At 34.3% G+C, this 27,095-nt stretch overlaps 1 protein-coding gene across 1 annotated transcript in view; it reads left to right on the top strand.

Moving 5' to 3' along the window:
* AGPS (alkylglycerone phosphate synthase) overlaps positions 1-27,095 on the top strand; it is a 147,651-nt gene that overhangs the window by 21,694 nt on the left and 98,862 nt on the right. The window contains exons 2-5 of the mRNA XM_028123497.2: positions 10,398-10,487; positions 22,403-22,493; positions 24,515-24,635; positions 24,731-24,805. Of these exons, the coding sequence (XP_027979298.2) occupies positions 10,398-10,487; positions 22,403-22,493; positions 24,515-24,635; positions 24,731-24,805 (377 nt within the window). The remainder of the gene's footprint in view (positions 1-10,397; positions 10,488-22,402; positions 22,494-24,514; positions 24,636-24,730; positions 24,806-27,095) is intronic.

The following is a 27,095-nucleotide window of genomic DNA, read 5'->3' as shown; positions in this document are numbered from 1 at the left end:
TGGATCTTCCTTTATTTTTCCCCTTCAAATGATTCTCCATTCCATTACCAGACCAATCTTTGTTCAGAGAAAGTGTGAGTAATTGTTACCTGCTAGTGCTGTGCTACATTCTAACATTGCAAAATTTATTAACAGCCCAGTAGAGATATATAGACAGATATGTAGAAGATATGACATAGTAAATGCTATAATCAGTGTAATACAGAGGGAGCCATAAATTCTCCTTGAGGAAGATAGGAAAGGCTTTATAAAAAGTAACTTTTGGACTGGTTCTTGATGGATACATAGGAGTTTTCTAGAGGGAGAAGGGCATTTCAGAGGAGGGATGTGTGTGTGTGTGTGTGTGTGTGTGTATACATATATATATATATATGTAAGTACAAGAACAGGCAGACATAAAAGGTCATGGTGTGTATAAGGAAATGTGATAACTTTCAGTGTGGCTGAAAGAATAGTTGTTAAGGAAGGTAAAAATGTAGCTTGGAGCCAGATTGCAAAAGACATTGTATGCTATGTTAAAGAATTGGAATTTCATCCACATTGGAGAGTAGCAAAATTTTAAAGCAGATACTGTTAGATTTTTACTTTTGGTGGCAGTGTGAAACATAGAAAATACTGTTTTGATCCTATTGCTCCCTATTAATTATTGAAGTAATAAAGCTTAATCCCTTAATTTGGCATTCAGAGTTCTGCTGTTCTCCATGACTTTCTTGCATATGCTCTATGCTTCAGCCAGTTTGGGCTGTTTACTAGCATGGGAAAGTCCTTGTGCTTTTCTGCTTCTGCTTGATTATTGAATTTTCCAACGCAATTGGAAGTGAAGCCTTCTCCTCTCAGCTAGATGAATGCTATATTCTCTGAGCTTTTGAATCAGTGAGTACATTGAAATCATAGTTTGGTAATTAAGAAGTGTTGCAGCCAGAAGACCAAGATTTAAATCCTAGTTGTGTCATGTACTGTTTGTGTGACTCTGGACAAGCTACTGACTCTTTCTAAACCTTTCTTATGTTTTATTTTTTTATATTTTGAAGATTTTATTTACTTGAGAGAGAGTGCGCAAGCAAGAGAGAGAGCATGAGCAGGGAGGAAGGGCAGAGGGAGAGGGAGAAGCAGACTCCCTGCTGAGCAGGGAGCCTGCTGCGGGGCTTGATCCCAGGACCCCAGGATCATGACCTGACCCGAAGGTGGATGCTTAACTGACTGAACCACCCAGGTGCCCCCTTTCTTATGTTTTAAATAGGAATAATAAAACCTATATCATTAATCTCACATACATTATTATGAAAAAGAAATGAGGTAATGATTATATAACCCATAGCTCTACAGTATTATGCACTATTACTGCTATTGCAGTATACTGTATAGAAAGAGTAAGAAGAATCTGGTGCTGAAATAATTGAAGATGAAAGCATAGGCAGTGGCAACCATGGCATTTTAATATCGAGAACAGATTTCTAATGAATACCACCTTATGTGTTAGGAAGAAAAGGAAGAACCCAAAGAGTAAAGAGAATTAGCAATTTCTTATGCTGCATGGTGTGCTGATTGTCAGTATGATGCACACAGTGGTCACCATTGTGCTTCTTGTCGTTTGCAACTCTTCTTTCTGGCTCTTAGGAGTTGGGGCCCACTACTGCCTCTTCTTGGTGTGTGGCCTTGGTGAACACATAAACTGGAACATTGAACTTTGAAATCGCTAAAGGCAAGTTATTTGATAAACCATTGTCTTAATTTTTATATCCTTTTTAACATGTATAAACTAGGAAAATTTCCATAACAAACAGGTTGACTTTCCTGAAATTTGGGTCAGAAAGTATTATCTCTGTATAACCTTCATTTCCCCCTTACAGGATAATCCTTTGTAAAATTGGGGTATAAACCTGTCTGCCTCCTTGGTCACATAACCGAATCTCCATTTCCTGTTACTCCCTTTCCCCTGTCTTTCACATGGTGAGTGCCCTCACTTTGCCCTTGCTGCCCTCTTGTTTTGTTGCAGTATTCTCCTCAGGTCTCTCCTCTCCTATAGTGCAGTGAATTTAAAGTTGTTCCCTTCTCCCCCACTGGTTCCACTCCCTTCTGATTTTGATAGAGTTTGGGTAAGAGTAACTTGATAAACCATTTTCTTTAAGGCTTTGTATTCCTTTGTGGATATTCAACAGTTGAGGCTTCTGCTCTCAACTTTTCCTCATTCCTTAGGGCAGTGCTTACACAATTATGGTCTGTGGATGGCTAGCATCAGAATTTTCTGGCAGTGTTTGTTTAAAATGTTTATATTCTGAGACCCCACTTTCAGAGATTCTAATTATTGGCTAGGTCTAGAGTGACATCCAGAATTCTGCTTTTAAAATGAGTACCCAGTGATTTTTATACTCCCAAGATGTTTGGGAACCTCTATTGTGATTGTGATTGGGTCATGATTGTAATATCTCTTTTTTTTCTCCCTCCAAACTTTGTGGAGTTCATTTTTTTCCTGTGGGTTTGCCAGAAGCAAAGGTAACAATTCCAGCTACCTGTCTTTTAAAGTAGAAGGGGCTGCTGCTTACTATTTTAGTAAAGAGAAAAACCCCACTTGTTACAAGCAAGAATACTATGGATATCAAGCAGGTATGGATTTTAGTCTTGGCTTTTTTAGGGTCTTGTTAAGATTATTGGGTTGTACCCTGGAAGACAGCTGAGAAAGGGAACTCAAAGGCTTGGTTTCTGTTATAAAATGGCATACGGACTTTTGGAGACATTCATATTTTCTTTGCTGTTTGCAGAAATGTAAGACTGTACCAGAAATGTTTTTGGTCACTTACAGATTGGTCAGTATAATAAGCTTGTGTTATTATTCTTATTTTAATTACTAGCAAGCAGAGAGGGAGCAGTTAAAGTGAATTGGCATTTTCCCAGCTGGTGGTAGACAAAGTCTGGAATTCGCTGCGTAAATTGCCATATTGGTTAGATTACAAGTGGACAGTGGAGGGAATAAAACATGAAATTTAAAGTATAGATTAGGGAGCTCACATGGTCAGGGGAAGGGTACATCCCTTTTCTTTGTCTTTTGCCAAGACAACTCCCGGATACTGATTAAGACTGTTCCCTCACTACACAGACCCAGATACGAAGGTAAAGGACAGGAGAGTAGTGTCTTTCCAGGCCTTTGGAGTGGCGGATAGCAGGCTTGTGTGAGTACGTCCTTATATAACGCGCCTGCCCTAGCACAAAGTATTTGGAATATATACTACTACTTGCATGAATGACTAATGGTCTGTATTTCTATTTTCAAAGAGATTATTCAAACAGTAATGACTTTCCAGTTGGTAGAATTCGGTGTGTGTAAGAGAAGTCTGGGGGGTAAGGGAAGACATCCTAGGCGCCTGCAGGGAGTAGTTAGTACCAGATTATTCTGCCAAGGGGTAAAGCTGGCCTTGCCTTATTTTCCCTAGTCTCCCCTTCTTCCGCTGCTTTTTTGTGCCTCTGTCTATAAGATTTTTTCCCCCATAGCTATCTATTTTTCCTTTCATTCATTGATTCATAGCAAGTATAATAGGATTTTGACTTTAGGGACACAATTTTTGACCCTTGAATTCAGGTTTTAAAAAGTTTCTTCAATGAAGTGCCAGTTTCTTGTAACCTAAAAAGTTGAATCTAGGAAATTAAATATATATTTGACTTGCAGACTATTTGAAGCTGATTCATTATGAATGGATTTCTATTATTTAAAAAAAATTTGTGGAGATTGCTAAGAAATCCAACAGTGGGTTTTATAACAAACCATCATGGAATATCTATGTATATGTGAAAGAAATAATTGTTTTTTTAGAACAGAGAGAAACTGCACTGAGATTCAAGGGCTGAGCAGCATATTTGCTTCAGGTGCAGAGTTGTAATCATACTTTTTTAGTTCATTGCATTTGCATAATAACGTAATACTATTAATAAAACACTAATAAAATTGCATAATACTATTTAGTCAAATTAAAAATACACCCAGAAAGTAACATATTTTACTTTAAACACATGCACATATGTTCAAGAACATTAATGAATGTCCATGGAAGGGGTCAGATAGGATTAGGAATCAGAGATGGAGGAAAATAAAAATAAAAAATAAGAGAGGCCTCACATTTGTTCATAGACAAATGCCATGAACTAAAAAAAAAAATTAGTATTATGCTATAGATCTTACTGTTTTCTCCTTTTATGTTTGCCACTGTTTAAAAATTCTTTTCATGTTTCTGTATATATATCTGTCTTCCTCACTGCTTTTGGTTGCTGCATATTATTTCACCGAATTTGCTTAACCCTTATCCATTCCTCTAGTGATGCCTCTAGCTACTCTTACGAATAATGCTCCAGGAAATAGTCCCTTATGGAACTGTGTGTGAATTCCTCCTGGATATATGCCGGGGAGTTGCATAGCTGGGTCATAGAAATGGCATTACCTATGAAAACTTAGCACAAAATTGCTCTGTGGAGTAGTTTACCAGTAATGCATTTGGATTCCTCTTCTCCATGTTCTTGCTAACAACTTTCTCTGTCATAAATCTTAAATTTAATCCATTTTACACTATCACACTGGAAGATATTAGAAAGTTGATTAATAATTTATTACATGGAAGGGCCACATTTTTATTATGGCAACTAGGGATTTAAAACTTATAATGGGGATTTTGAGGGACGATTGAAATTCATGTTGAAGTTTAAAGTGTTGCATGATCCTGTACAGGTTTTGCAAGGAGAAAGTACACAGTTTAGAGGGCAGGGATATTATCTTGTTGAACTGTCCAGCAACCTGATCTTGTCAGGGCCCTGGAGTCCATCATATTTAGGTAGTCCGACTTGGGTAAACTATTCTCATTAGTGACCAAAGTTAATTAGAATGTCAGTGGACTAATTCATGGTGAAAAAACACAATTATCAATTGGCCACTTTTTTTGGGGGGAAAATGAAGTGTAATTAGAAGAGTTCTTGGTAAGTTTTATATCGGGCAAGAGGAAGTATTCTGTGATTCAGGTGTTTGATGGTATCAAGCCATCAAAGGCTGATGACATCTATCTATTCTAAGTCAAATGTTTTAACAGTCTTGGTATCCTGATATTGTAGCAGTGTTAAGTGATGATAATTTATCCATGTCTTTTATTTGTTTGTTTCTTTATTTAAGTAGGCTCCTCGCTAGGGTGGAGCCCAGCGTGGGGCTTGAACTCACATCAAGACCTGAGCTGAGATCTAGAGTCGGAAGCTTAACCAACTGAACCACTGAGTTGCCTCCATATCTTTTTTTAAAAATTTTTTTCTATTCTTTTTTTGTAAAGGGGCTTTCTCTTATAGTATACATAAATTGCTGTACTTATAATTAAGCTGCTTAGGTTAACAAAAGGAAATTAGTTGCACTGTTAGGTTGAGGAAGTAAGCATTGTAAATAGTTTCATATAGTTTTTCTATTGAGTTTTTAGAAATAATTTTGTAGGGACGTCTGGATGACTTAGTCGGTTAAGCGTCTGCCTTCGGCTCAGGTCATGATCCCGCAGTCCTGGGACTGAGTCCCATGTTGGGCTCCCTGCTCAGTGGGGAGCCTGCTTCTCCCTCTGCCTGCTGCTCCCCTGCTTGTGCTCATGCCTGCACTCTCTCTCTCTGACAGAATAAATAAAGTCTTTAAAAAAAATAATTTTGTAGGACCTGTAGTCTAGATATGATATTAAGTTTAAAAATGTATATATTTTAAATTAAGTTTAGAATTAGTATTCTGTAGTTTTCTCCCCTCATTAGCCCCTTATATGTCTAATGGTAACTTAGCTTCAATTTTTTTTTTTAATAAAAGAAGTTAGTAGGATTATTTCAATTATAGGAATTTTTTTGTTGCAGATCTTTTTAGGGATATATTTGTTGTATTGATAAAATCTTGGTATCTTTCTCAACACTTTTTTACTTCACTTTCATGATGTCCTTTATTTTTTTTTTTTTAAGATTTTATTTATTTATTTGAGAGAGAGAGAATGAGAGACAGAGAGCACGAGAGGGAAGAGGGTCAGAGGGAGAAGCAGACTCCCTGCTGAGCAGGGAGCCCGATGTGGGACTCGATCCCAGGACTCCAGGATCATGACCTGAGCCGAAGGCAGTCGCTTAACCAACTGAGCCACCCAGGCGCCCCTCATGATGTCCTTTAGGTTTTCTGGGTCTTGAAGTAATTAAGCACACAACCTGATAATAAGGATTTTTTATTTATATATATTGTACTACATATGGGATTAATTTGAATTTATCTGTTACTGAGCCTGGTTAGTTAGAAATCCAGCATTGAACTTGGTTTTGGCTCACATCATGATCTCAGGGTTGTGAGATCAAGCCCTGCAGTAGACTCCATGCTGCTGGGGAGTCTGCTGGAGATTCTCTCAATCCCTCACCCTCTGCCCCTTCCCCCACATGTGCACTTGAGCTCTCTCTCTCTCTCAAATAAATCTTTAAAAAAAAATCTGGCATTGAGGATTAAGTTTTGCACTTCAGTTTTTATTTTCTAAAATCTCTGAGATCATAATATCTTTTTCTTATTGTTTAAACTGGAAACGATAGATAAAAATTTGGTTTTCATCTGAACTAAGTAGTGAAGTATCTTTTATTAGAATTTTGATTATTGGAATTATATTGGAAAAAAATTTTTGTTATCACTTAGTTGAATTTTTTATTACTAAGCCAAAATAAAATTAGGTTAAAGCATATTTTCCTTTTCTATATTTTCTAATGAAAAAATATGATTAGAAATAGTAATGGTAGAAACTATGCATTTATATCAGGATGCTTGCAATTTATTATTATTATTAGAGTAATAGTAGTAGTAGTAGTAGTAGTCTATGTATATGCAGAGACTTAAAAGTGAGTATCTCCGATTTTAAAGAAAGGGTCTCTGGGTTTCATAATAATAATGTTAGATCTAAATATTTCAGTTAAAGATTGTGCAAACAACAGCTGGGGGGGGAATGCGGAGTACTGAATATGTATATCATGGGAGAATACTGCCACCTTGTGTATACATGATGCTATGTTATGTCTCCGTTTTCTTTTGTTACGCCAACTAATACAAAGTGCTTCTTCACCATTTGATACTATGGTTAGATAAGTAAATGTGTAAAACATTTGTTTTATTTTTTTCATTTTTCATGTAGTAAAATCAATCCAGTTTTCTTTTTTCTTGGCAGGAGGAGGGGCCTTGTATTTTGAAGACATTAAATTTGGTGTAGTTAGCTCTAAGAATTGAAAAGTCTGAGGGATCAGTCTGGTTAATTGATCTCTGGGGTTAGTAGGAAATTGAATCATTTTATTTGAATCTTATGGAATGTTGATGATTCTTTGATCATTCTTCATTTTAGTGCTTGCCATGCTTTGGGATAATTATTCTGAATGCCGGAAGTCATTATACTATAGACAAAGTAACGGCTTACTGACTCAACCATAGTCCTTGATTTTTAAATGTCAAGTGCAGAAGAATGACTATAATAATCAATGGAATAGTGCTTTGAAAAATATTGCTGTGATGAAAGAAGTGTTCGTTTAAATCATTTTGATTACTTGAGGACATGACTTCGTGGGTTTTGGATACTACCTCTCCCAAGACTGGGGGTTCACTTTCTGTTGCTCACAACTAGCTTAGCTGTGTAATCATGAGTGCTTCTCTGGGCATAAATTTCTTCATCTGAAAAATGAGCAGTTGAACTGGGTGATTTCTAAGGATCTTTTTAGCTTTAGAATTCTGACTAAAGTTTTATTATTAACTTTTAAAATGTTAATGTTATAATGCCCTTCAGGTTACTTATTATATTCTTCTGTATAAGAAGTTATTTTGAAAGTTTAATCACATAGTTGTGTTTAACTCTCATGAAATATATTAGTAATTTAAGGGTTATACCTTTGTACAAAGTTTAATACCAGAAACCTAGGAAATTTGCCTACTTTTTATATAATATGTGGGGTACTTGAAGATATCAGAAGATTGATTTTGGGGCAACCTAGGTTTTAAATATATACTATTTTCAGCAACATAATACTGTTGGGGGGGCACAAATGGATTATAAATGTCTACATTTCAACTTCTGGGAAGGCTCCATAAGTTGGTATAAATATGGTAATGGTATATAAATGGTAATGGTATAAATATCATAGGCAGAATTTTCTAGTTGAGATGAAAGGAGAGAAAAAAGTACCTTTAGCCTATAGTTGAAAACTTGGGAATTCTTTAGACTGTTACCCAACTGAAAATTTAAGGCTAGTGATTCTTCAGAATGTAAATTTCTTCATTTTTGAGTGCACAGCAGCAGATATTTCCCACTTTCCTTGATTTATTTTTCTTGTGCAGTGCTAAGAGTGAACACATGTAATCAGGTTTCACTTTTTACTTTGAGGCCATATGGGAATAATTTTTTTTTTAAATCTAAACATAATTTTAAGGAAAATGATTTTCATTGTTAAGCTATGTAAACATACCAAATTCAACATCTGTACTGAAATAATTTCCCAGTGCCTAGTGATTGTAATAGCAAAGCAAAATGACTATGTTGGTATTTTTGCATTTATTTTGTGTAACACCAAACTTTGTTTTATTGAGTACAGACTTCATGACAAATGTTTAAATCCACTAATAAAATGTATTTCACAAATAACTTATACCATATTATAAAACATTAAGTAAAATGTTAATTAAAATGTACATATCATCCTCATGTAAATTATTATGGAAATATAAAATATTAAGTAAATTATACTTCATAGAAGTGAAGAGAATATAATTATGAAAAAAGTGAAGCAGATGATAAGTAAATTGGTTTTTAGAAAATGTAATCTTAAGAAAATGGGAAGTCAGTGGTGACATTAGCCATGAGGTTTTTCTGTAGAGATTTTTCTAAAAGCTCTCTTCCAGAACCTCCCTCTACAATGAGGTAGGAATGTGAAATCAGAAGAAAACATTGGGTGATAGTTCATAACAGGCTCATCTACAAACCCAGTCTCTGGATTGATACTCTTGGGATGTTTTTGAACCGTTTGTTTTTGTTTAGGGACTGGAGTTTTTATTGATAGCAAACTAGTTTTAAAGAGAGCATGCCTAGTTTCTTTTTCTCAGTTTTATGTATAGGTAGTGACCATTTAACAACCTATACTTGGTCCAGTTGTGCTGTGTTAGTGTTCTACTTGTTTGAAAAGTCTTTGATTTGGATGAAGAATTATGATTGTAATAAGAAACTTGCTTGTCAGTTGACATATTGTTCTTCCTTGGGAATTACGGAGAGTTAGAATACTTTCTAATGAGTGCATCTTTGTTTATTTTGACATTTTTAAAAAATTGACATATACTTGTAATTAATTTTAGGTGTACAATGTAATGATTCAAAATTTGTATATATTGTGAAAAGATCACCACAATAAATCTAGTTAACATCCATCACCACAAATATTTACAGATTTTTTTCTTGTGATATATTTTGAAATTTTTATGCAGCAAATAAGTTTCTGTATAGAGAAGTTTTCTTCAAGTATTTTCATCATAGACTGCATAATTGAATTTGCAATAAAATTTGTTGCCCAGATATACTAGGGGACCATGCTAAAACATGTAATAAATGCTGGTAGAATACTTCATTGTGGTTGTGTATTGTGTTCTGCACAGGCCTAGACCTATCTATTCCTATGTAGTATTCAAAATTAAAGTCTTTTTTTAATTTTATTTACTTACTTGTCAGAGAGAGCAAGACAGAGAGAGAGCACAAGCAGGGGGAGCCGCAGTCAGAGGGAGAAACAGGCCCCCCGCTGAGCAGGGAGCCCGATGTGGGATTCAGTCCCAGGACCCTGGGATCATGAGCTGAGCCGAAGGCAGATGTTTAACCTACTGAGCCACCCAGGCGTCCCACTGAGTCCCTGATTCTGATGAAAGTGATTTTTAAGACAATGAAATATTAGCATTTTAGAAATTCAAAATACCGTATTGTTTTGGAATACTAAAAACTGGTGTAGTCATTAACTGTTATGTTAATATGTAGGTCAAGATAGAAATTGGTAGTTACATGGAAGTTGGAGGATTTAGAATGTTTGTAAACCCAGCTCTCAGATTTTTTATCTATTTTATTAAGTGTCTGCTACTAGAGTGTCATTACTAGAGAACTTACTCTGTAAATTGGTCTTTTTCATCATAGCAGATAAATAATTGTGATTTTTCTAATATAGGCAAAAATTTGCTTCTTACTCAAGTTTTATTTTAATTGCAAATTTTTTTAGGCCATCCTATAATGTAAACTAGTAACATATACAAATTGTTGCATACTCTATATTTTTCTCTCGTTCCTTTTTTTCCTTTGAATGCATTAAATTTAGTTGTTATGTTTTTAATTATGAGATTTTAGCATAGGTCTAACATATTTTTTTATTATTACTAGGCAAGAAGTTATGAAATGGAATGGTTGGGGATATAATGATTCCAAGTTCTTCTTCAATAAGAAAGGCCAAGTTGAGTTGACTGGGAAAAGGTAACTGATTGGTTTATTCTTTTGTTCCTTTTTTCCCCACTTACTTTCTGTAAAAAAATTTTAAACATAAATAACATTATTATGTTAAATAATAGACATACAGACTCCTCCCTTGATTTAAAGTTATCAACATTTTGACATAATTGCTCCTTCTTTTGTCTGGTATTTTAAATTCTGGCATTGTCATGTCACTTCTAAAGTTACATTTACATATATCTCCTTTAAAAATATAAGAACCTAATATTAGCTAATCATAATACCATTATCATACTCGTCAAAGTAAGAGAAATTTTATATCTGATTATCCAATCCACATTTCCCCTGATATCTAAAAAATGCCATTTTATAGGTAGTTTGTTTGAATCAGGATCCAAAAAGGCCTGTAGTCATCCCACCACCTAGTCTCCATGCCATTGACTTGTTCAAAGTAGCTCCATTTTTAGGACTGGTGATTTACTTTTGGGTGTGGGTTATTATGGAAGGTGAGCAATTTTAGGTCTTTGTGAATATAAATAGTATTTTAATTTTTAAAAAGATTTTATTTATTTATTTGACAGAGAAAGAGAGAGCCAGAGAGCACAAGCAGGGGGGTTGGGCGGGTGGTAGGGGAGAGGGAGAAGCAGGCTCCCTGCTGAGCAGGGAGCCCAGGGCTGGATCCCAGGCCCCTGGGATCATGACTTGGGCCTAAGGCAGACCTTTAACTGATTGAGGCACCCAGGTGCCCCATAAATGGTATTTTTGAAATTAGTTTTCTGAGATACATTAGGGAAGAAGTGATGAAGAAAGAACAGTCATTTGTGTGGTAACTTTCAAATTTCTGAAATATTTTTGGTAATGTGTGGATAAGAATTCTAAAGAATATTTGTATTGTTATTATTCCAGATGCAGACAGAATTGTAAAGTAAGTTCTTAGTTGATTTTAAGAACTGACCCTACCGGGGCACCTGGGTGGCTCAGTTGTTAAGCATCTGCCTTCGGCTCAGGTCATGATCCCAGGATCCTGGGATCGAGCCCCGTATTGGCCTCCCTGCTCAGCGGGAAGCCTGCTTCTCCCTCTCCCACTCCCCCTGCTTGTGCTGTCTCTCTCTCTCTCTCTGTCAAATAAATAAATAAAATCTTAAAGAAAAAGAACGGACCCTACCAAAGTTGGTGTTTTGGGTGGTTTGTCTATTGAATTTTGATACAACTTTTGAAAGGACAGTGAATATAAACACATAAGATTTGAATGCTGGGTCTATAAATTAAAAATTGAGAGTAGGTAAAAAATCGGATCAGATATATTTCGAATCTGTTCTGGTATTGTGCTTTGACTTAATATCTTTTGGGCATTAATATGCTTAGGTTAATATTTTTGGTATGTCATATTGAAATATCAGCGAGAAAAGTTTTATTCCTTTGGAGAAATTCTCTTTGCAACATAATTGTTCCAGTTTTCTGATTTAAACATACTTTGTACCTGAAACAAAACCTCAGGAGTAGTAATTAGAGACTAATTTTAATAAAGGTATGAAATGTACATTTGACATTTGCTTTTTAATAGGAAAAACAAATATCTGTATTCTCATTCCCATTTTTAAGTGTGACTGGGCAGCATGTCGGTGGAGGCTTAGTTGAGAAATTGTGTAATTCAGGTAGAAGGGATTTCTGGTTAAAATTAAATTTACCAGTGTTCTAAATGTTGAGTGTTTTGTGTTTTAAATGGAATAATGTCTAATGCGGTAGAAACTTATGTATGTAAAAACTGGCTTTGCAAACTCTCCTGGGAGAAAAAAGTTAATCTTCTGAACTTAGAAAATCAACTTCCTCTCCTCTCAGACACAGTCTTCATTTCTTTCTCTCTTTGGACCTTGAAAGTATGGCATCTTTCTTTTATGGGAGGGGGGCAAATTGTCACTTGTGCACAGTGCCACTGAAAGCATTAGACAGCTACTGACTTGTGTAGAGCACTGTCGGCTATTTAGTAGTTTGTGTTGGAAGTCTATGTGTGCAAAATGAATTATCTGTCACAGAAAATAGCACAAGTAATTATATTTTACTCGTCCCGTGGGTTCGGAATCTGGTTCCTATTTGAGGTGCTCTGGCACTTGATTTGTCATTTTCCACAGAGGATCAGGCTGTAGAGGTCTGACAAATGTACCACACTCATTATATACTCATGAAAAACATTAGAACCCCAGTATATTCATTTATGTTTAGATTATTCCTTTTTCTGTGGATAGAGCACTTGTTAATGCCCTTCATGATATTAAGATATATAGAATATAAAATATAAAATATATTGTTTGGAGAGCATAGGTTCAGAGTAAGGGGGATTCAGTGGTCTTAAGAGAGACTTTTATCCAGGTTGTAATAGAACCAGAGAATGTATTTGTTTGGCTTCTGACTTTGGAAGATTGCTGCTGCTGCCACTCTAACCAGAATTAGTTCCTTAAAGCCTTCATTTCTTTGCATTGACCCCTGAATCAGGTCCAGTGGGAGAAAAGGGAAGAGAATGGGGTGCATCTGACTGGCAGAGCCTACAAGGGAGACCTGTAAAGTGGATGTTGGGCACGTTTGCTTTAGTGGAAGGTAGCCTTGGCTTCTCACTAAGACTCATCTAGAGGGCAATTCTCCAAATACAGAAATGGAATTTAAATGCTCTAGGATTAAATATGTACTACATAAACTATTTAATAACTAAAACCAATAATTAATATTCAGTTCCCAATTTTAGTGCTTCCAGAAGTACCATTACCTTGTTATAGACAGGATAATAAACCGGATTGAATTGGATCATAGCTTTCTGTAAATTTAGTCTAGCCTCCTAGGGATAATGGTTGAATTAGTAGGTTTCTCTGGTTTTTATCAGAAAACATTTAAACATTCTTTAAGATAATAATAGCTATTATTTAATTGAGTGCCTACTGAATTATCTTAAAATAACCCTAAGATGGGTAGTGGTATTTTCTTAAAAAGAATTAAGAGATTGAGGATGAGAGAGGTTAAATAGCTTATTTGAGGTCACTTGCTCAGCAGGAAACTGGGATTAAAACCCAAGTGTTTTTAAGCTTTGTTCTTGTGCTGTTTCTATTGTACTGTTCTTCTGCAGATAACCATATTCAACTATTGTATTGATCTTGTTTTCTCTCCAAACTCTGAGAGCACTTTATAGTAGCCTTCTACCTGCTATACACTAGCACAGTAGAAAAATTGTAAAAAATTACCCTGTGACAGAAATTCCTATTTTTCCAGTGAAAGGCACAGTGCAAAAGCAAAAGAAGGTTGTGATATTCTTTTTTTTAAAATTTTTTAAAAAGATTTTGTTTATTCATTTGAGACACAGAGATAGAGAGATAGAGAGCATAAGCAGGGCGAGAGGCAGAGGGAGAGGAAGAAGCAGGCCCCTCACTGAGCCGGGAGCCCGATGTGGGGCTCAATCCCAGGACCCTGGGACCACGACCTGAGCTGAAGGCAGACACCCAACCATCTGAGCTACCCACGCGCCCCTAGGTTGTGATATTCTTAAAAGAGAAAATGGAATTCATGACTAGAAAGGATGAGTTACAAGAATACACTGATTAGGCTGAACAGTATTAATTCACCCCTCCTTTTTTTTTTTTTAAAGATTTTATTTATTTATTTATAAGAGAGAGAGACAATGAGAGAGGGAATATGAGCAGGGGGAGTGGGAGAGGGAGAAGCAGACTTCTCACAGAGCAGGGACCCCGATGGGGGCTCGATCCCAGAACCCTGGGATCATGACCTGAGCCGAAGGCAGATGCTTAACAACTGAGCCACCCAGGCGCCCCATTAATTCACCCTTTTGTATTAATAATATTAGACTGTGAGGACAGTTTTTGAAATTCTTTGTAAAGACTTTTTATTCTGGCATTATAGTGGACTGAACAAATTACATATCTTTTGTTCTCTATAACTGCATAGAAAACATGAATAAGATATCCTAAGAAAGATATAAAACAGAGCTGGGAAGAAAGGGGAATTCTTAGATGCCAGCAACCAAGGGTGAGTTTCAATGAAAATTTATAGGGATTCCCTTAATTTTTGATCCAAAGACATTGAAAAGGTAAGAAATTTTTATAAGCAAATGTGGTTGATTGTGTATATTTTTGGGAGGGTAACATTGACATTTCTAACCCAGCCATTAAATTAGTATATGTGCTGCCGAAGCAAGCACTCCAGCCATTAAATTAGAAGCAATTATTATAAACTGTTAGAGATCTTTGGGAAAAAGCTTCAGATTTTTCCTGAACACAATCTTATCTTCTGAACATAGAGTTTGTCAGGTTATAAATCCTTAGGTTTATTATCTTGCCATTCTTACTCCTTCTAGATATAGATGAATTGAGTCCTCCTGGGTTTAAACAGCAGAAGGCAATACTTCAGAGCTAATGCTACACATTTCTACAAACTAAAATTTTTGAAAATTGTCATTATTCATTGACTTTAAAGGTATTAAACATTAATTGGTGCTTACAAAGCACAAGTTACTGTTTAAATGGAGAGAATTTGTTTGGGTTTGTTTACTTTATATTTTCAGTGGCATAATTTTTCATTAAAGTTTTATCTGATTATAAAAAGATTTTTAAATTGCTTAGCAATTATTATGTAACTCACTCTGAGGATAGATGCTTGTATCTATAGATGGTTTTGCTGCCACTGTGCACTGCTGCAGAGTGAGAGTACTTTGTCTTTAGTCACAGTTCATACTGATGTGCACTTCTTTCTTATATATTTATATTTATATTCACAGAATTTTCTTTCCACACAGTGATTTCTTTGGTCTTGAATGCTTCCCCTATTTCTATATCTTCCACAATATAGTTTAATTCTGTTCTGAGGGAATGTGGTGAGTTGATCTCACCTTATATTTTACAATGTGAACCGTTTCTTAATTCTCAAATTCTCAAACTCATCTTCAATTGTGATTAAAGATCCATTCCTGTTTCAATAATTGGTATAGGTACCTGGCTTTGCTCTTACCACATTTCTGGCAAAAGTTACATGTTTCTTGCCCATATATTCATCCTACCAGTCAAGTGTCTTTGTAGCTTTGACTAAACTAGGTTGTAAATTAATTTCTTTCTTTCTTTCTTCCTTTCTTCCTTTCCTCCTTCCTTCCTTCCTTCCTTCCTTCCTTCCTTCCTTCCTTCCTTCCTTTCTTCCTTCCTTTCTTTCCTTTCTTTCTTTCCTTCTTCCTTCTTCCCTCCCTCCCTCCCTCCCTCCCTCTCTCTCTCTTTCTTTCTTTCTTTCTTTCAGGTTGTCTCTTAACAGAGTTATAATACCAATTCTTCATGTCCTGCAATACTCAGTGCAGTCTTAGTGTTAAATGCTTGTTTATAGTTTTGAATGTAAATCTAAATCATTTTAGTGTAATGTAATAATCAAGTTATTACATGGCTGTTTCTTAAAAACCTCTAATTCCTTTAACTTTCCTTATAATGTCTCTTTTCAGTCAATTTACTTCTTTGACTTCAAAGTTTTCCTTTTTTTAAAAAAAAATATTTTATTTATTTATTTGAGAGAGAGAATGAGATAGAGAGAGCATGAGAGGGGGGAGGGTCAGAGGGAGAAGCAGACTCCCTGCTCAGCAGGGAGCCCGATGTGGGACTTGATCCTCGGACTCCAGGATCATGACCTGAGCTGAAGGCAGTCGCTTAACCAACTGAGCCACCCAGGTGCCCCAAAGTTTTCATTTTCCCTTCATGATATTTTGTGAGATTTTTTAGAACCCATGGCAGTATGCTAGGCTTTATGATTATTAAGTCAGGCTTCCTTTACTGTTTTTCAAGTCCCAGGGCATTAGATGCAAGAAAAAGTACAGTTGAAAGGTTTACATTCTGTCATGATTTTTTGAACTGTATGTTTTGTTCAGGAATTAAAGATTTTATTTATTTGAGAGAGAGAGAGAGCAAGCTAGTGCGCACACACCTTTGGGGGTGGGGCAGAGGGAGAGGGAGAAGCAGGCTCCCCACTGAGCAGGGAGCCTGACTCAGGGCTCAATCCCAGGACCCCGAGATCGTGACCTGAGCTGAAGGCAGACCCTTAACAAGTGAGCCACCCAGGCACCCCAGTAAGGGAGCAAAGTCTTAAATCAAATATTCTGCACACAAGATACTTCTTCAGAGTCCGAAATACTGTGCATTCAGATATGAAAATGTATTGTGTTTGTCTTAATGGTAGAATGTAATTTTAAATTTTACACATCCAGTAACACCAACTCTGTATCTATTAATTCAAGTATCTTGAAGGTGGTCACTTTTTTATTTTATGGATAAAGTTATTTGTGAATTAGGGGATTCACAAAGGTCTGAGTATGATTCTGCCATGAATATCAAGGGTCTAATATACTTTATGGAGACCCAAATTAATTGTACACTTAACGTATAAAGACCCAGTATTAAAACCTAATAGTTCCAAATTGGTCTTTTTGTAGGACATTACTAACACACAATTGTGTATCTGTTAATAAGCAGCTTTCCAGAATTTGTACTTTGACCTCAGTTGAAATGAAGAAGATTTTATATGCTGAATGGCTATCTGTAGTTGTTTTAGCTATAAGTCCCATACTCTTTCATTTCAGTTTCTTTAGATTTATGAAAAAGGTATTATAATATAGTACTTCAAACATACCATTTCAGTTTGATTTTTAGCACTTGTGATTTTTTAACAAGAAACTTGTTTGATTAAAATACGCATTCTTCATGTTTTTTTCCTTTCCACTGTCATTTTTGTTTTGTTAATGTTTATGTAAAGACTGATTTGACAACTTTAGATAGGATTTTTGTTGTATAATTTGAAGTTAACATGAGGAGTGACACCCACTCAACCCATGCTGTGTAACTGTTAAAATTATGTGATAAAATGAGTGCTTTTTGTCACTTCCAATTAAACATTCCTTTAGATGGGCCTTAATACCAGCTTTTTAAATACTGAATTCTGCATTATTATAAACATATATTTAATTTTGGTACAGAGTTTATATATTATCCTCTGGCTTTTTAAAATACTATCTTTGTGAAATCAAAGTAATTTTTCAGGCTAGTTTTGCTTTGCCGGTTCTCAAGCTCTGATGAAATGAATGGGAAATAACCTTGAGCAAACATTATACTTTGAACTTTTTAAATAACTTGCCTCACATAGATGTTAAGACCAATTTATTGTTTATTCTGATTTGTTGTCAGCATTAGTTTATTATTATTTTTTAAATTGTTTTTTGATCTGGAATGGATAGTGACTACTAGAGTACTTTTCTCCATTTAAACACACACACACACACACACACACAGGAAATAAAGATTGCTATAGGGCCATTTAAACTATCATCTTTTTTTTTTATTAAAACTTTTTATTTATTTATTCATGAGAGACAGAGAGAAAGAGAGAGAGAGGCAGAGGGAGAAGCAGGCTCCCAAGGAGCAGGGAGCCCGATGCGGGACTCGATCCCAGGACCCTGGGATCATGACCTGAGCCGAAGGCAGACGCTTAACCATCTGAGCCACCCAGGCGCCCTAAACTATCATCTTGAAAAAAATTAATTTTGATGTTACTTCAGATCAGATACAGAGATCAATTCCAGATAGATTGTAGACCTAAATGTATAAGCTAAAACTGTAAAATTGCTGGAATATACAGAAAGTCTTTCTGAATTTGAGGTTGTCAAAAAGCAGAGAACAAAATGTATTAACTTTTATAAAGGAAGAAAATGAATCAATTAGATAATATTAAAATATACAACTCCTTTTCATCAAAAGAGAATGAAAGACGAGTCATAAAGCAAGAGAAAATGTTTAATACATACATCCTTGATTTCAGAATATATAAATAATTCTTATACATTGATGAGAAAACAATAGTAATCCAATAGGAAAATGAACAAAAGATGAACTGGCATTGAAAACAGAATATCCAAATGGTCAATAGATACATGAATAGAAACTCAAACCCATATGTAACCAATGAAATTCAAATTAAAATGGTTAAGAGATTACCAGTAGAATGTTTCGAATTAAAAAGAACTATAGCACCAAGTGTGGGAAGGATGTGGGATTAAGTCCATATATCATTGTTAGTTGTAAACATACTGGAAAACTTATCTACCAATACCTACTAAAGTTGAACATATGCATAGATGATGGCCTGGAAATTCCACTCTAGTTATGTACCTGTCAGAAAAATGTGATACATTCTTCAGAAAACAAGTTCAAGAATGTCCCTGCATGCACCAAAAACTAAATAACACTATTGGTCTATCAACAGTACAGTGGATAAAGAAACTGTGCTATACTCACACAGTGGAATTAAGCCATTGAAATGATGAATGTTAACAACATGTATCAACATAGGTGAATCTCACAAATATAATATTTGAGCAAAAGAGGGCTAACACAAAAGAGTACATTTCATATGATTTCATTTATATAAAGCTCAAAAACGGTCAAAATTACTCTGTAATGTTAACAGGATAGTGGTTCTTTTGGTGTGAGGGAACGTGGTATGCCTGGAAAGGGCATGGAGGGGAGTGTTTCTTGGGTACTGGTAAGTGTTCTTTCTGTTTCTGGATCTGAACACTGATTACGTGGGAGGTTTACTTTGTAAAAATTCCGCTCTAAACTTGTCTATATTTTTTAATGTATATCGTACTTCAATATTTTATAAATAAAATATTTATAAAATCAAATAAAAATAAAGCAACTATAATACAGTTTTATTTGGCTGTCCCATCATCATTTTGTTGGGGGAGTAGAGAAGTTGCAAGGACGTTATAGTGAAAAAGTTTACTGAATATAGGTACAATGATTTTATAAATAATCATTCATAAAGAATTTTAGAATAATGATCTCACTTGGAATGGTGGTAAGGGAAGAATCAGACTAAGGGCAGCATCATATAGTGGTTAAAAACACAGACTGAAGCCTTATTTATTACTTGGTTCAGATCCTGTTTTGTAACTTACTAGCTATGTGACCTTGATTAAGTTACTTAACTTACTTAACATCTTAAGTTAATTTCTGTGCTTTACCTTCCTCATCTATAAAATAGGGATAATAGCACCAACCTCATAACATTATTTTAAGTTAATATACATAAAACACTTAGAACAATGCCTGGCACATGAAAATGCTATGTGTTTATTTAAGTAAAAAGTTTAAAGTACTGTTTTAAAATACACATTTTAAAATGTTGTTTTGGTCTTTTCAGAGAGCTATTATATTAGTGCTGTTATAACACATTGGATCATTATTGTTTGCATATCAGCCTTCACTACACTAACCTAGGGTGGAATACTTATTTTATCTCTATTTTTAGCACTTATTGCTATTTAATATTTTGCCACCTCTGACAAGTATTTCCAAAACTGAAAAGCTGGATTTCTAAGCACTTGAGTTTTCTGCATCAATCTTCTCATATATATATATATACACACACACACGCACACACACACATATATGTTTACATAAATAAATAAAATAAATGAATAAAATTTAGGATTTCTTGTGTATATAAAATAATGTTCATATTTCATATAAACTAAGGATTGGGATGGAAAATATAGGAAACAAAATCAGAGTAGCAAATCTAGTTTTTTCCATACTCTTCCTATTCTATAGAGCTCTTTTGTGTGTTTTAAATTTCTTGTACAACTTCATGTAAAATCTAAGTACCTTGCAAATCTATAGGTTTATTTACTATCCCGTGTTCTTTTTATAGTTGTCATATCATAAACTCTGTGACACACTGATAGTATTTTTTATATTTATTTGTTCTTTTAATTCAATTAATTAACATATAATGTATTATTGGTTTCAGAGGTACAGGTCTGTGATTCATCAGTCTTATATATATAATACCAAGTGCTCATTACATCACATGCCCTTCTTAATGTCCATCACCCAGTTACCCCTTCCTCTGCCCCCGCCCCCCCAGCAACCCTCAGTTTATTTCCTATGATTAAGAGTCTCTTATGGTTTGTCTCCTTCTCTGGTTTCATTTTGTTTTATTTTTTCCTCTCTTCCTCTATGGTCCTCTGTTTTATTTCTTAAATTCCACACATGAGTGAGATCAGATAATTGTCTTTCTCTGATTGACTTGTTTCGCTTAGCATAATACCCTCTAGTTCCATGATAGAATTTTTAAAAGTCATAAATATTGGAAAGAAATTAAGAAAAAATAGTCATTTATATTTACCCACATATTTACTTTTTCTGTTATTATTTATTCTGTCTTGAGGATTTCAGTTTATATTAAGTGTTGTATTTCCCTTCGGCTTATAGAAACCACTTTAGCATTTCTTGTAGTGTAGGTCTGCTGGCACCAGGTTCTCTCAGTTTTCATCTGAAAATGTCTTAGTTAACTTTTAGTTTTGAAGTATATTTTCACCAGGTACAGAATTCCAGGTGGACATTCTTTTTCTTCCAGTAGTTTAAAAATGTTGTTCAGTTTTTTCCTGGACTTCACTGTTTCTGATGAGAAGCTGGTCATAATTTTTATTGTTATTCCATTGTATGTAATATATCATTTTTCTCTAGATGTTTTTAACATTTTCTTTCTCACTCTTTTTCTTTTAAATTGCAATTTGACTGCGCTCTCTTCGGCAGCACATATACTAAATTGCAATTTGACTGTGATGTGTGTAGTGTGAGTTTCTTTGCATTTATCATCTTAGTGTCTTTTGGCCTTCTTGAATTTGTAAATGTATGTCTTTCATCAAATTTGGAAACTTTTTGCCATTATTTCTTCAAATACTGTTTTACTCCATTTCCCTCCTTTTTCCCCCCCTTTTTCTTGGGACTCTCTATGTATGTTATGTATATTATATATATGTTAGTCTTTTGTTATTGTTCCATAGGTCTTTGAAACTGTTTATTTTTTCAATCTTTTTCTCTGCTCTTCAGATTGTATATGTTTTATTGCTTTACCTGTACATTCACTGACATCTCCAGTCTGCCCTTCTGTTCTTTCAGTGAATTTTTAAGAGTTTTAATTATAGAATTCCTATTTTTTTCTTTTTATAGTTTCTGTTTCTCTGCGGAGATTTTTTTTTTCTTACTGGGAACATAGTTTCCCTTTTGTCCTTTAACATAGTTATAGCTGTTTTAAAATGGTTGTGTGCTACTTAGGGTCTTAGTAGATCTTAGATCTTCTTAGGGTCAGTCTTAGATCTTCTTAGAGTCAGTCCCTGTTTATTACCGTTTCTCTTGATTAAGGATTACAGTTTCTTGTTTGTTTGTGTCTAGTAATTTTGGAGTACATCTTGGACAGTGTTAATGGCTATTGTAGAAACTCTGTATTCTATTATGTTCTTCTGCAGGGGTTTTACTTATTTTTTTAACATCAATTGGTTAACTTGACTATTCTCAAATTCCTATTTCCCTCTGTGGTGGTGAGCAACTGAGATCTTTTAAGCTTAGTTGGGCTGCTTCAGGTCTGCTCCATACACGTGTAATTCAAGGTCAGCTAGGCATTTGGACAGAGTTTATACATACATCACTCTCTGACTCTCTCCTTTTCTGTGATTTCTCTATACTCTTCCCAGCTGTTGTGTTCACTGCAAACACTGCCTTCTGGTTTTTCAAGGCAGGAAGACAATAGATTTTCTGTATTTTTGTTTCCTTTTATGGTACCAGCTGGGCTGTCCCTCGGTCTAAAACCTGTTTTAAAAATAAAAAGACCCTGGAAACTCGTGTACTGCTGTTTCCTTTTTCTAAGTGTATCACATCCCCTTCCCCCTGTTATTGCCTGCTTTTGTCTGTCTGTACTGCCTTCAGAGTGTTTTGTTTTTGTCCAGAGATTATAGTTATATGTTGGGGGGGTATTGTTTTGATAGGAACTACTTGACCATTACTAGAAGCCAAAGCTAAGGTTTAATTTAAAAGAAGATCCCTTACTCTAATGTTTTATCTTCTTTGTAATCTTAGGTATCCTCTTAGTGGTATGATTTTACCAACTTTTAAAGACTGGATTCAAAATACCCTTGGAGTAAGTCTGGAGCATAAAACTACCTCTAAAGTAAGCAAATAAGAATGATTACTAAGTCTTAAGTATGCTTAAGTCTGTGTAGGTGTGTCTGTGTGTGCATGGATATGTGTTTAATCCAAAATCAGTTAAATTTATCTTTGTAATTTGTTATAATTGCTTTAATGCATTTGTTGTGATTTTTTTGTTAAGTAGTTTACTAGTTTTATTGGCCTTGCTAGGTTTTCTAGGGATGACTTTTCAGCATCACAGATCTAGATCCTAATCTCAGAATTTATCTGGTAAACTATTTATCTTCTCTAATTTATTCCTAATTTGAGAAATTGAGAGCAATTATTCCTAATTTGAGAAATGAGAGCAATAACTGTTTTACCTTTCATAGGGTGGTAGTGAAGTGCAAATGAACTATTTCTGTGGGAGGACTGTTAGAAAAATATTATAAGTTGCTATTAATTTTAGGATATTTAATGGACTGACAGTAATCCAGGATTAATATGGGATAATTTGAAATAAAAATATGTTACATTTAATATCAGAGCATTTAGAAGGTTAGAAGACATAAAAAAGTAAAAATTTGATAAAGATATAAGTGATAATTTTAGTTTGTTCATGTAGTTTCACTTTTCTTAAGCTAGGGTTAAAAAACTTTAAACTGTATTCATATCAAACTAACAAAATAGCATTTATTTATGTTATTATGTTTATTATTATTTGTTTGCTATGCCATGGTATTCTGCATGTCCCTCTAAATTGGATATAAGTTCCATAAGTGCAGAGCCCGTGTCTTATACTATATTCTCTACTGTATCCAACATGTTATTCAGAACTATAAGTATTCAGCAAGTACTTACTTGATTTATTTCTAATTCCACAGTTACATTTTATTCTACTAAGTAAATTATGTTAACAACTAATTCTTACCCCTCCTAAACCAAATTCTTTCAACTTTTCTTAAAAGATCTCTTATTTCCTTAATTCTTTCTTTTGGCTATTTGTAGTTACTTTTTTTTACATTGATGCAATCTGTGTACCGTATTCAGAAATTTCACCAGTTTTACATGCATTTTTTTTCTGAGTTTGAGCCCTTTTCAGTTTTTAATAACAAAATAGTAATATGTATGTTTTGTTGGGGTTCTTATGGTCATTTCTTTTCACTATAGCATAAATTCCTTGCGGTCAAAATTTTTTCCCTGATTATCTTGCTGCTATATCCCCAAGGCCTAGAACAGTGCCTAGCATATAACACACACTTAATAAACATTTCTCATATAATTGAATATTAAATACAGACCCTTTAATAAGATGCTAACACTATATAAATATCATATATATATATTTTACACATTCTTGTATTTTCTTTTTTCCAAATACTATATTGTAGTTTTTTTTTTTAATAGCAGATTTGATTTGGCCAGTCTTTTCTTATATAGTAGGCAGGTTTTTGGTGCTTTTCACAAAAGTTATGACATTTAACCTTTCTTCTTTAGTAGCTGTATAAATTTAGTGGTGATAATCTCATTTAACAGATGAAGAAGCCAAGGCCCAGAGAAGTTGGGTGACTTCCCCAGTGTTGCATAGCTTTAAAGATTTTTTTCCCCAGCTTACCTAGTAGTTGAAATTAAGTATCAAGTTATAATTATGTTACGAGTTTTAAAGCAGTTCTGTGAAAATGGACCTATTATTATGAGGTTTCTTGTTGATCATTTTAAAATAGTAACTGAAGTATAAGAAATGGTAAATTTTATCTACAGGTGAAAACATAGGTGATGAAAAAAGTTAAGCAGCTTTCCCCCAGTTTCCTTGATCTAAAATGAAAGATTTGAGACTTTGCCATCTTCTTTGTTCTTGATTTCAATCTTCAGAAACAATAAAAAAGTGGACCATAGATGCAAAAGAGGAAGCATACAGCTTTTATAACTTATGTTATAGAATGTGATTAACCAGACCATTTATAACTTGTTACTGTCACAGAGTTGGTTTCCATATGTGTTACTTGGTATTTTCCTATGCTTTTGTCTCAATTTGGAGTCAAAGAAACCAATTTTACTTTCTAGGCATCCTTAAATCCTAGTGATACACCTCCTTCTATTGTAAATGAAGATTTTCTTCATGACCTTAAAGAAACTAATATTTCGTATTCACAAGAAGCAGATGATCGAGTATTTAGAGCTCATGGTAAGCAACTTTATATAAACACTATTTGATTTTAATTTTAAAATTTCCTATAATTTAAGATGTTTTTACATGTTCTTTTTTAAACTGCAAAACAGGTCATTGTCTTCATGAGATATTTTTGCTCAGGGAAGGAATGTTTCAGCGAATTCCTGATATAGTTTTATGGCCAAGTAAGTTTTTTTTCTTTGTATCATTAATTTAGTATTGTAAAATCTTAAATAAATTTAGTATTGGAAATATGTACTTTTAAACATAGGAGTTGTACAAAGTACAGGCAGCTATATTGTTAAAGTTTACCAAAAGTCATAATTCTTTCTTGATCTGATCATCCTGAACTGTTGGTTTTCATGATTGATTTTGCTGTTGATTAAATCTTCATTTTAAATGTTAATATCATATTGGGAGGTCAGGTAAAAAAAATGTATTTCTTGTTAGTTTGAAAGCTTCATGAAATTAGTATTGATCAATGATATATTCACAGGTAGAGAAACTCTTAACTACTGATTCCTGCAAATTTGTTGTAGTACTTTGTTGATATCAGCTTGTGGCCTAAAAAGCATTATGTCCAAATGATGAAACAAGTTGTTTAAGATACCCATTGTCTTTGATATAAATAATTAAATTCTGAAAAATTAATATTCATGATTTGGGCTTGAGATAGAGGATAGATGAGCTTTGTGTTGTTATTTTGCTCTTGCTGATGATTAGGCAGTCAGTATATTTATATATATGATTTTTATACCTATCTCTTTTAGTAGAAAATTTAAAGCAGAATTGGTATATTGTACCTTACTGTCCATAATTACCATTTAAAATGAGTTGCAATGATCTGGTCCTTTTTACTCTTCAGATTCTGTTAAAGGAGTAGAGGAGTATTTTATTTTTCAAAAATTGGCTCATCTGTTTTTAGATATGTATGGAGTATCTGAAGGAGACAATCATACTTTAATATAGAGGTAGGAGGGAGGTGACATACATAGGAGGAAAATCCAAGAGTATATATAGCCAGATTAAATTACTTTCCTGATACTTGTGGTGTATATTCTCCCAGTATTCTTTTAGTAGCTTTAGGCTGCTTCTTCACCAAGATCTGGGGAAGATTCATTCCATTTTTTTACTGGAAAAAAATGAAAGCAAAATTTATCAGTTTTCATTTCCCATAGGAAACCTTAATACACCATCTTTTGATATATCTTCAGTAGAACTTTCAAGCGTGCCTTCTAGGTATTTTCTTCATGTGTTTGACTATTAAAATACTGAGAAATTACCATAATGAAAATATAGGTCTTGCTTTAGGAAATACAAATATTTCTAAAAATCCAGGTTTAGGAAACATGCATAATTAGTCTATTGTTGCACAGCAGTTTTCTTTGTTTTGTAAAACCCATCCCATTTGGCAGTTCCCTCAAAACTTTGTCCTTTTTTTTTCTTCCATATCAGTTTTCAAATCAGGCCCTTATCAATGCATAGCCGGATTTTTGTTAATAGCCATAAGGTTCTCTCTCATGCTTCAAGTTTCTTATTCTTCCAAGCCTCCCATATACTCTTCAGAGGTTAGTTTTTCTAAAATATTCCCTTTACCATCATGTTACATACCTCAGGAATCTATATGAATAGCGTATAGGTGCCTGAATCAAGTTTATAATTTTATTCTATTGAATCTTCCAGTATAATGACTTCTTTGAAATAGCTTTTTTTTTTCCCCCAACAGGTTATCAGATCTTTGAGGCCTTTATTTAACTTTAATGTAAATTTTCTGTTGGTGATAAAATTCAGGTTTTTTACCTTTGCACGAGGGCAAGTTTTGAGACAATATGGCAATTTAAGACAATGTGGTATTCCATAGAGTGAAGGTGGCTGTCTCATCTTGCAGTTTGAAACACACACACACACACACACACACACACACACACACACACACACACACACACACACACACACACACACACACCCTCATATATATATACATGTATATAGGATATCTATCCTTGTGGATGTCTTTAAGTCTGGCTATAATTTGAATCTGAATTTTATATTTGCTTTAGTAGAATGTCTAGAGCTTGTCTTAGCATAAGAATTTGTAATATATGTAATTTTTATGATTTGGAGTTGTCCTTAAACCAGGATTTGTCACCATTGTGACCCTTAACACAGTGTGAATATCTCTGCTTTTCATTTAATTTGGACAAGTAGTCACTCATATGTTGTCTGTAGTAAGTATGCTTATAAAAATAAAATCTGCTTTAACAATTACATATTTTTAAGTCATTTCATTTATTAAATTTAATATTTATGCATTATTTTTAGCTGTCTAAATACCAAAACTTTAGTCCTGTGAAAATATGTGCTAGGTACTGTTACAGGTATTGAGGATGAGCTGTGAACAAAACAAAAATCTGTTCTCAGGTGCCATACAGTTTAGTGAAGAAGGAGGCAGACAAAAGAGCAAATAAATATATA

The sequence above is a fragment of the Eumetopias jubatus genome, unplaced genomic scaffold, assembly GCF_037043125.1.
Source record: "Eumetopias jubatus isolate StellerSeaLion01/CBP00866 unplaced genomic scaffold, mEumJub1_p1.0 scaffold_3, whole genome shotgun sequence".
Classification (NCBI taxonomy): Eukaryota; Metazoa; Chordata; class Mammalia; order Carnivora; family Otariidae; genus Eumetopias; species Eumetopias jubatus.
This window is presented reverse-complemented; position numbering and strand designations above follow the sequence as displayed.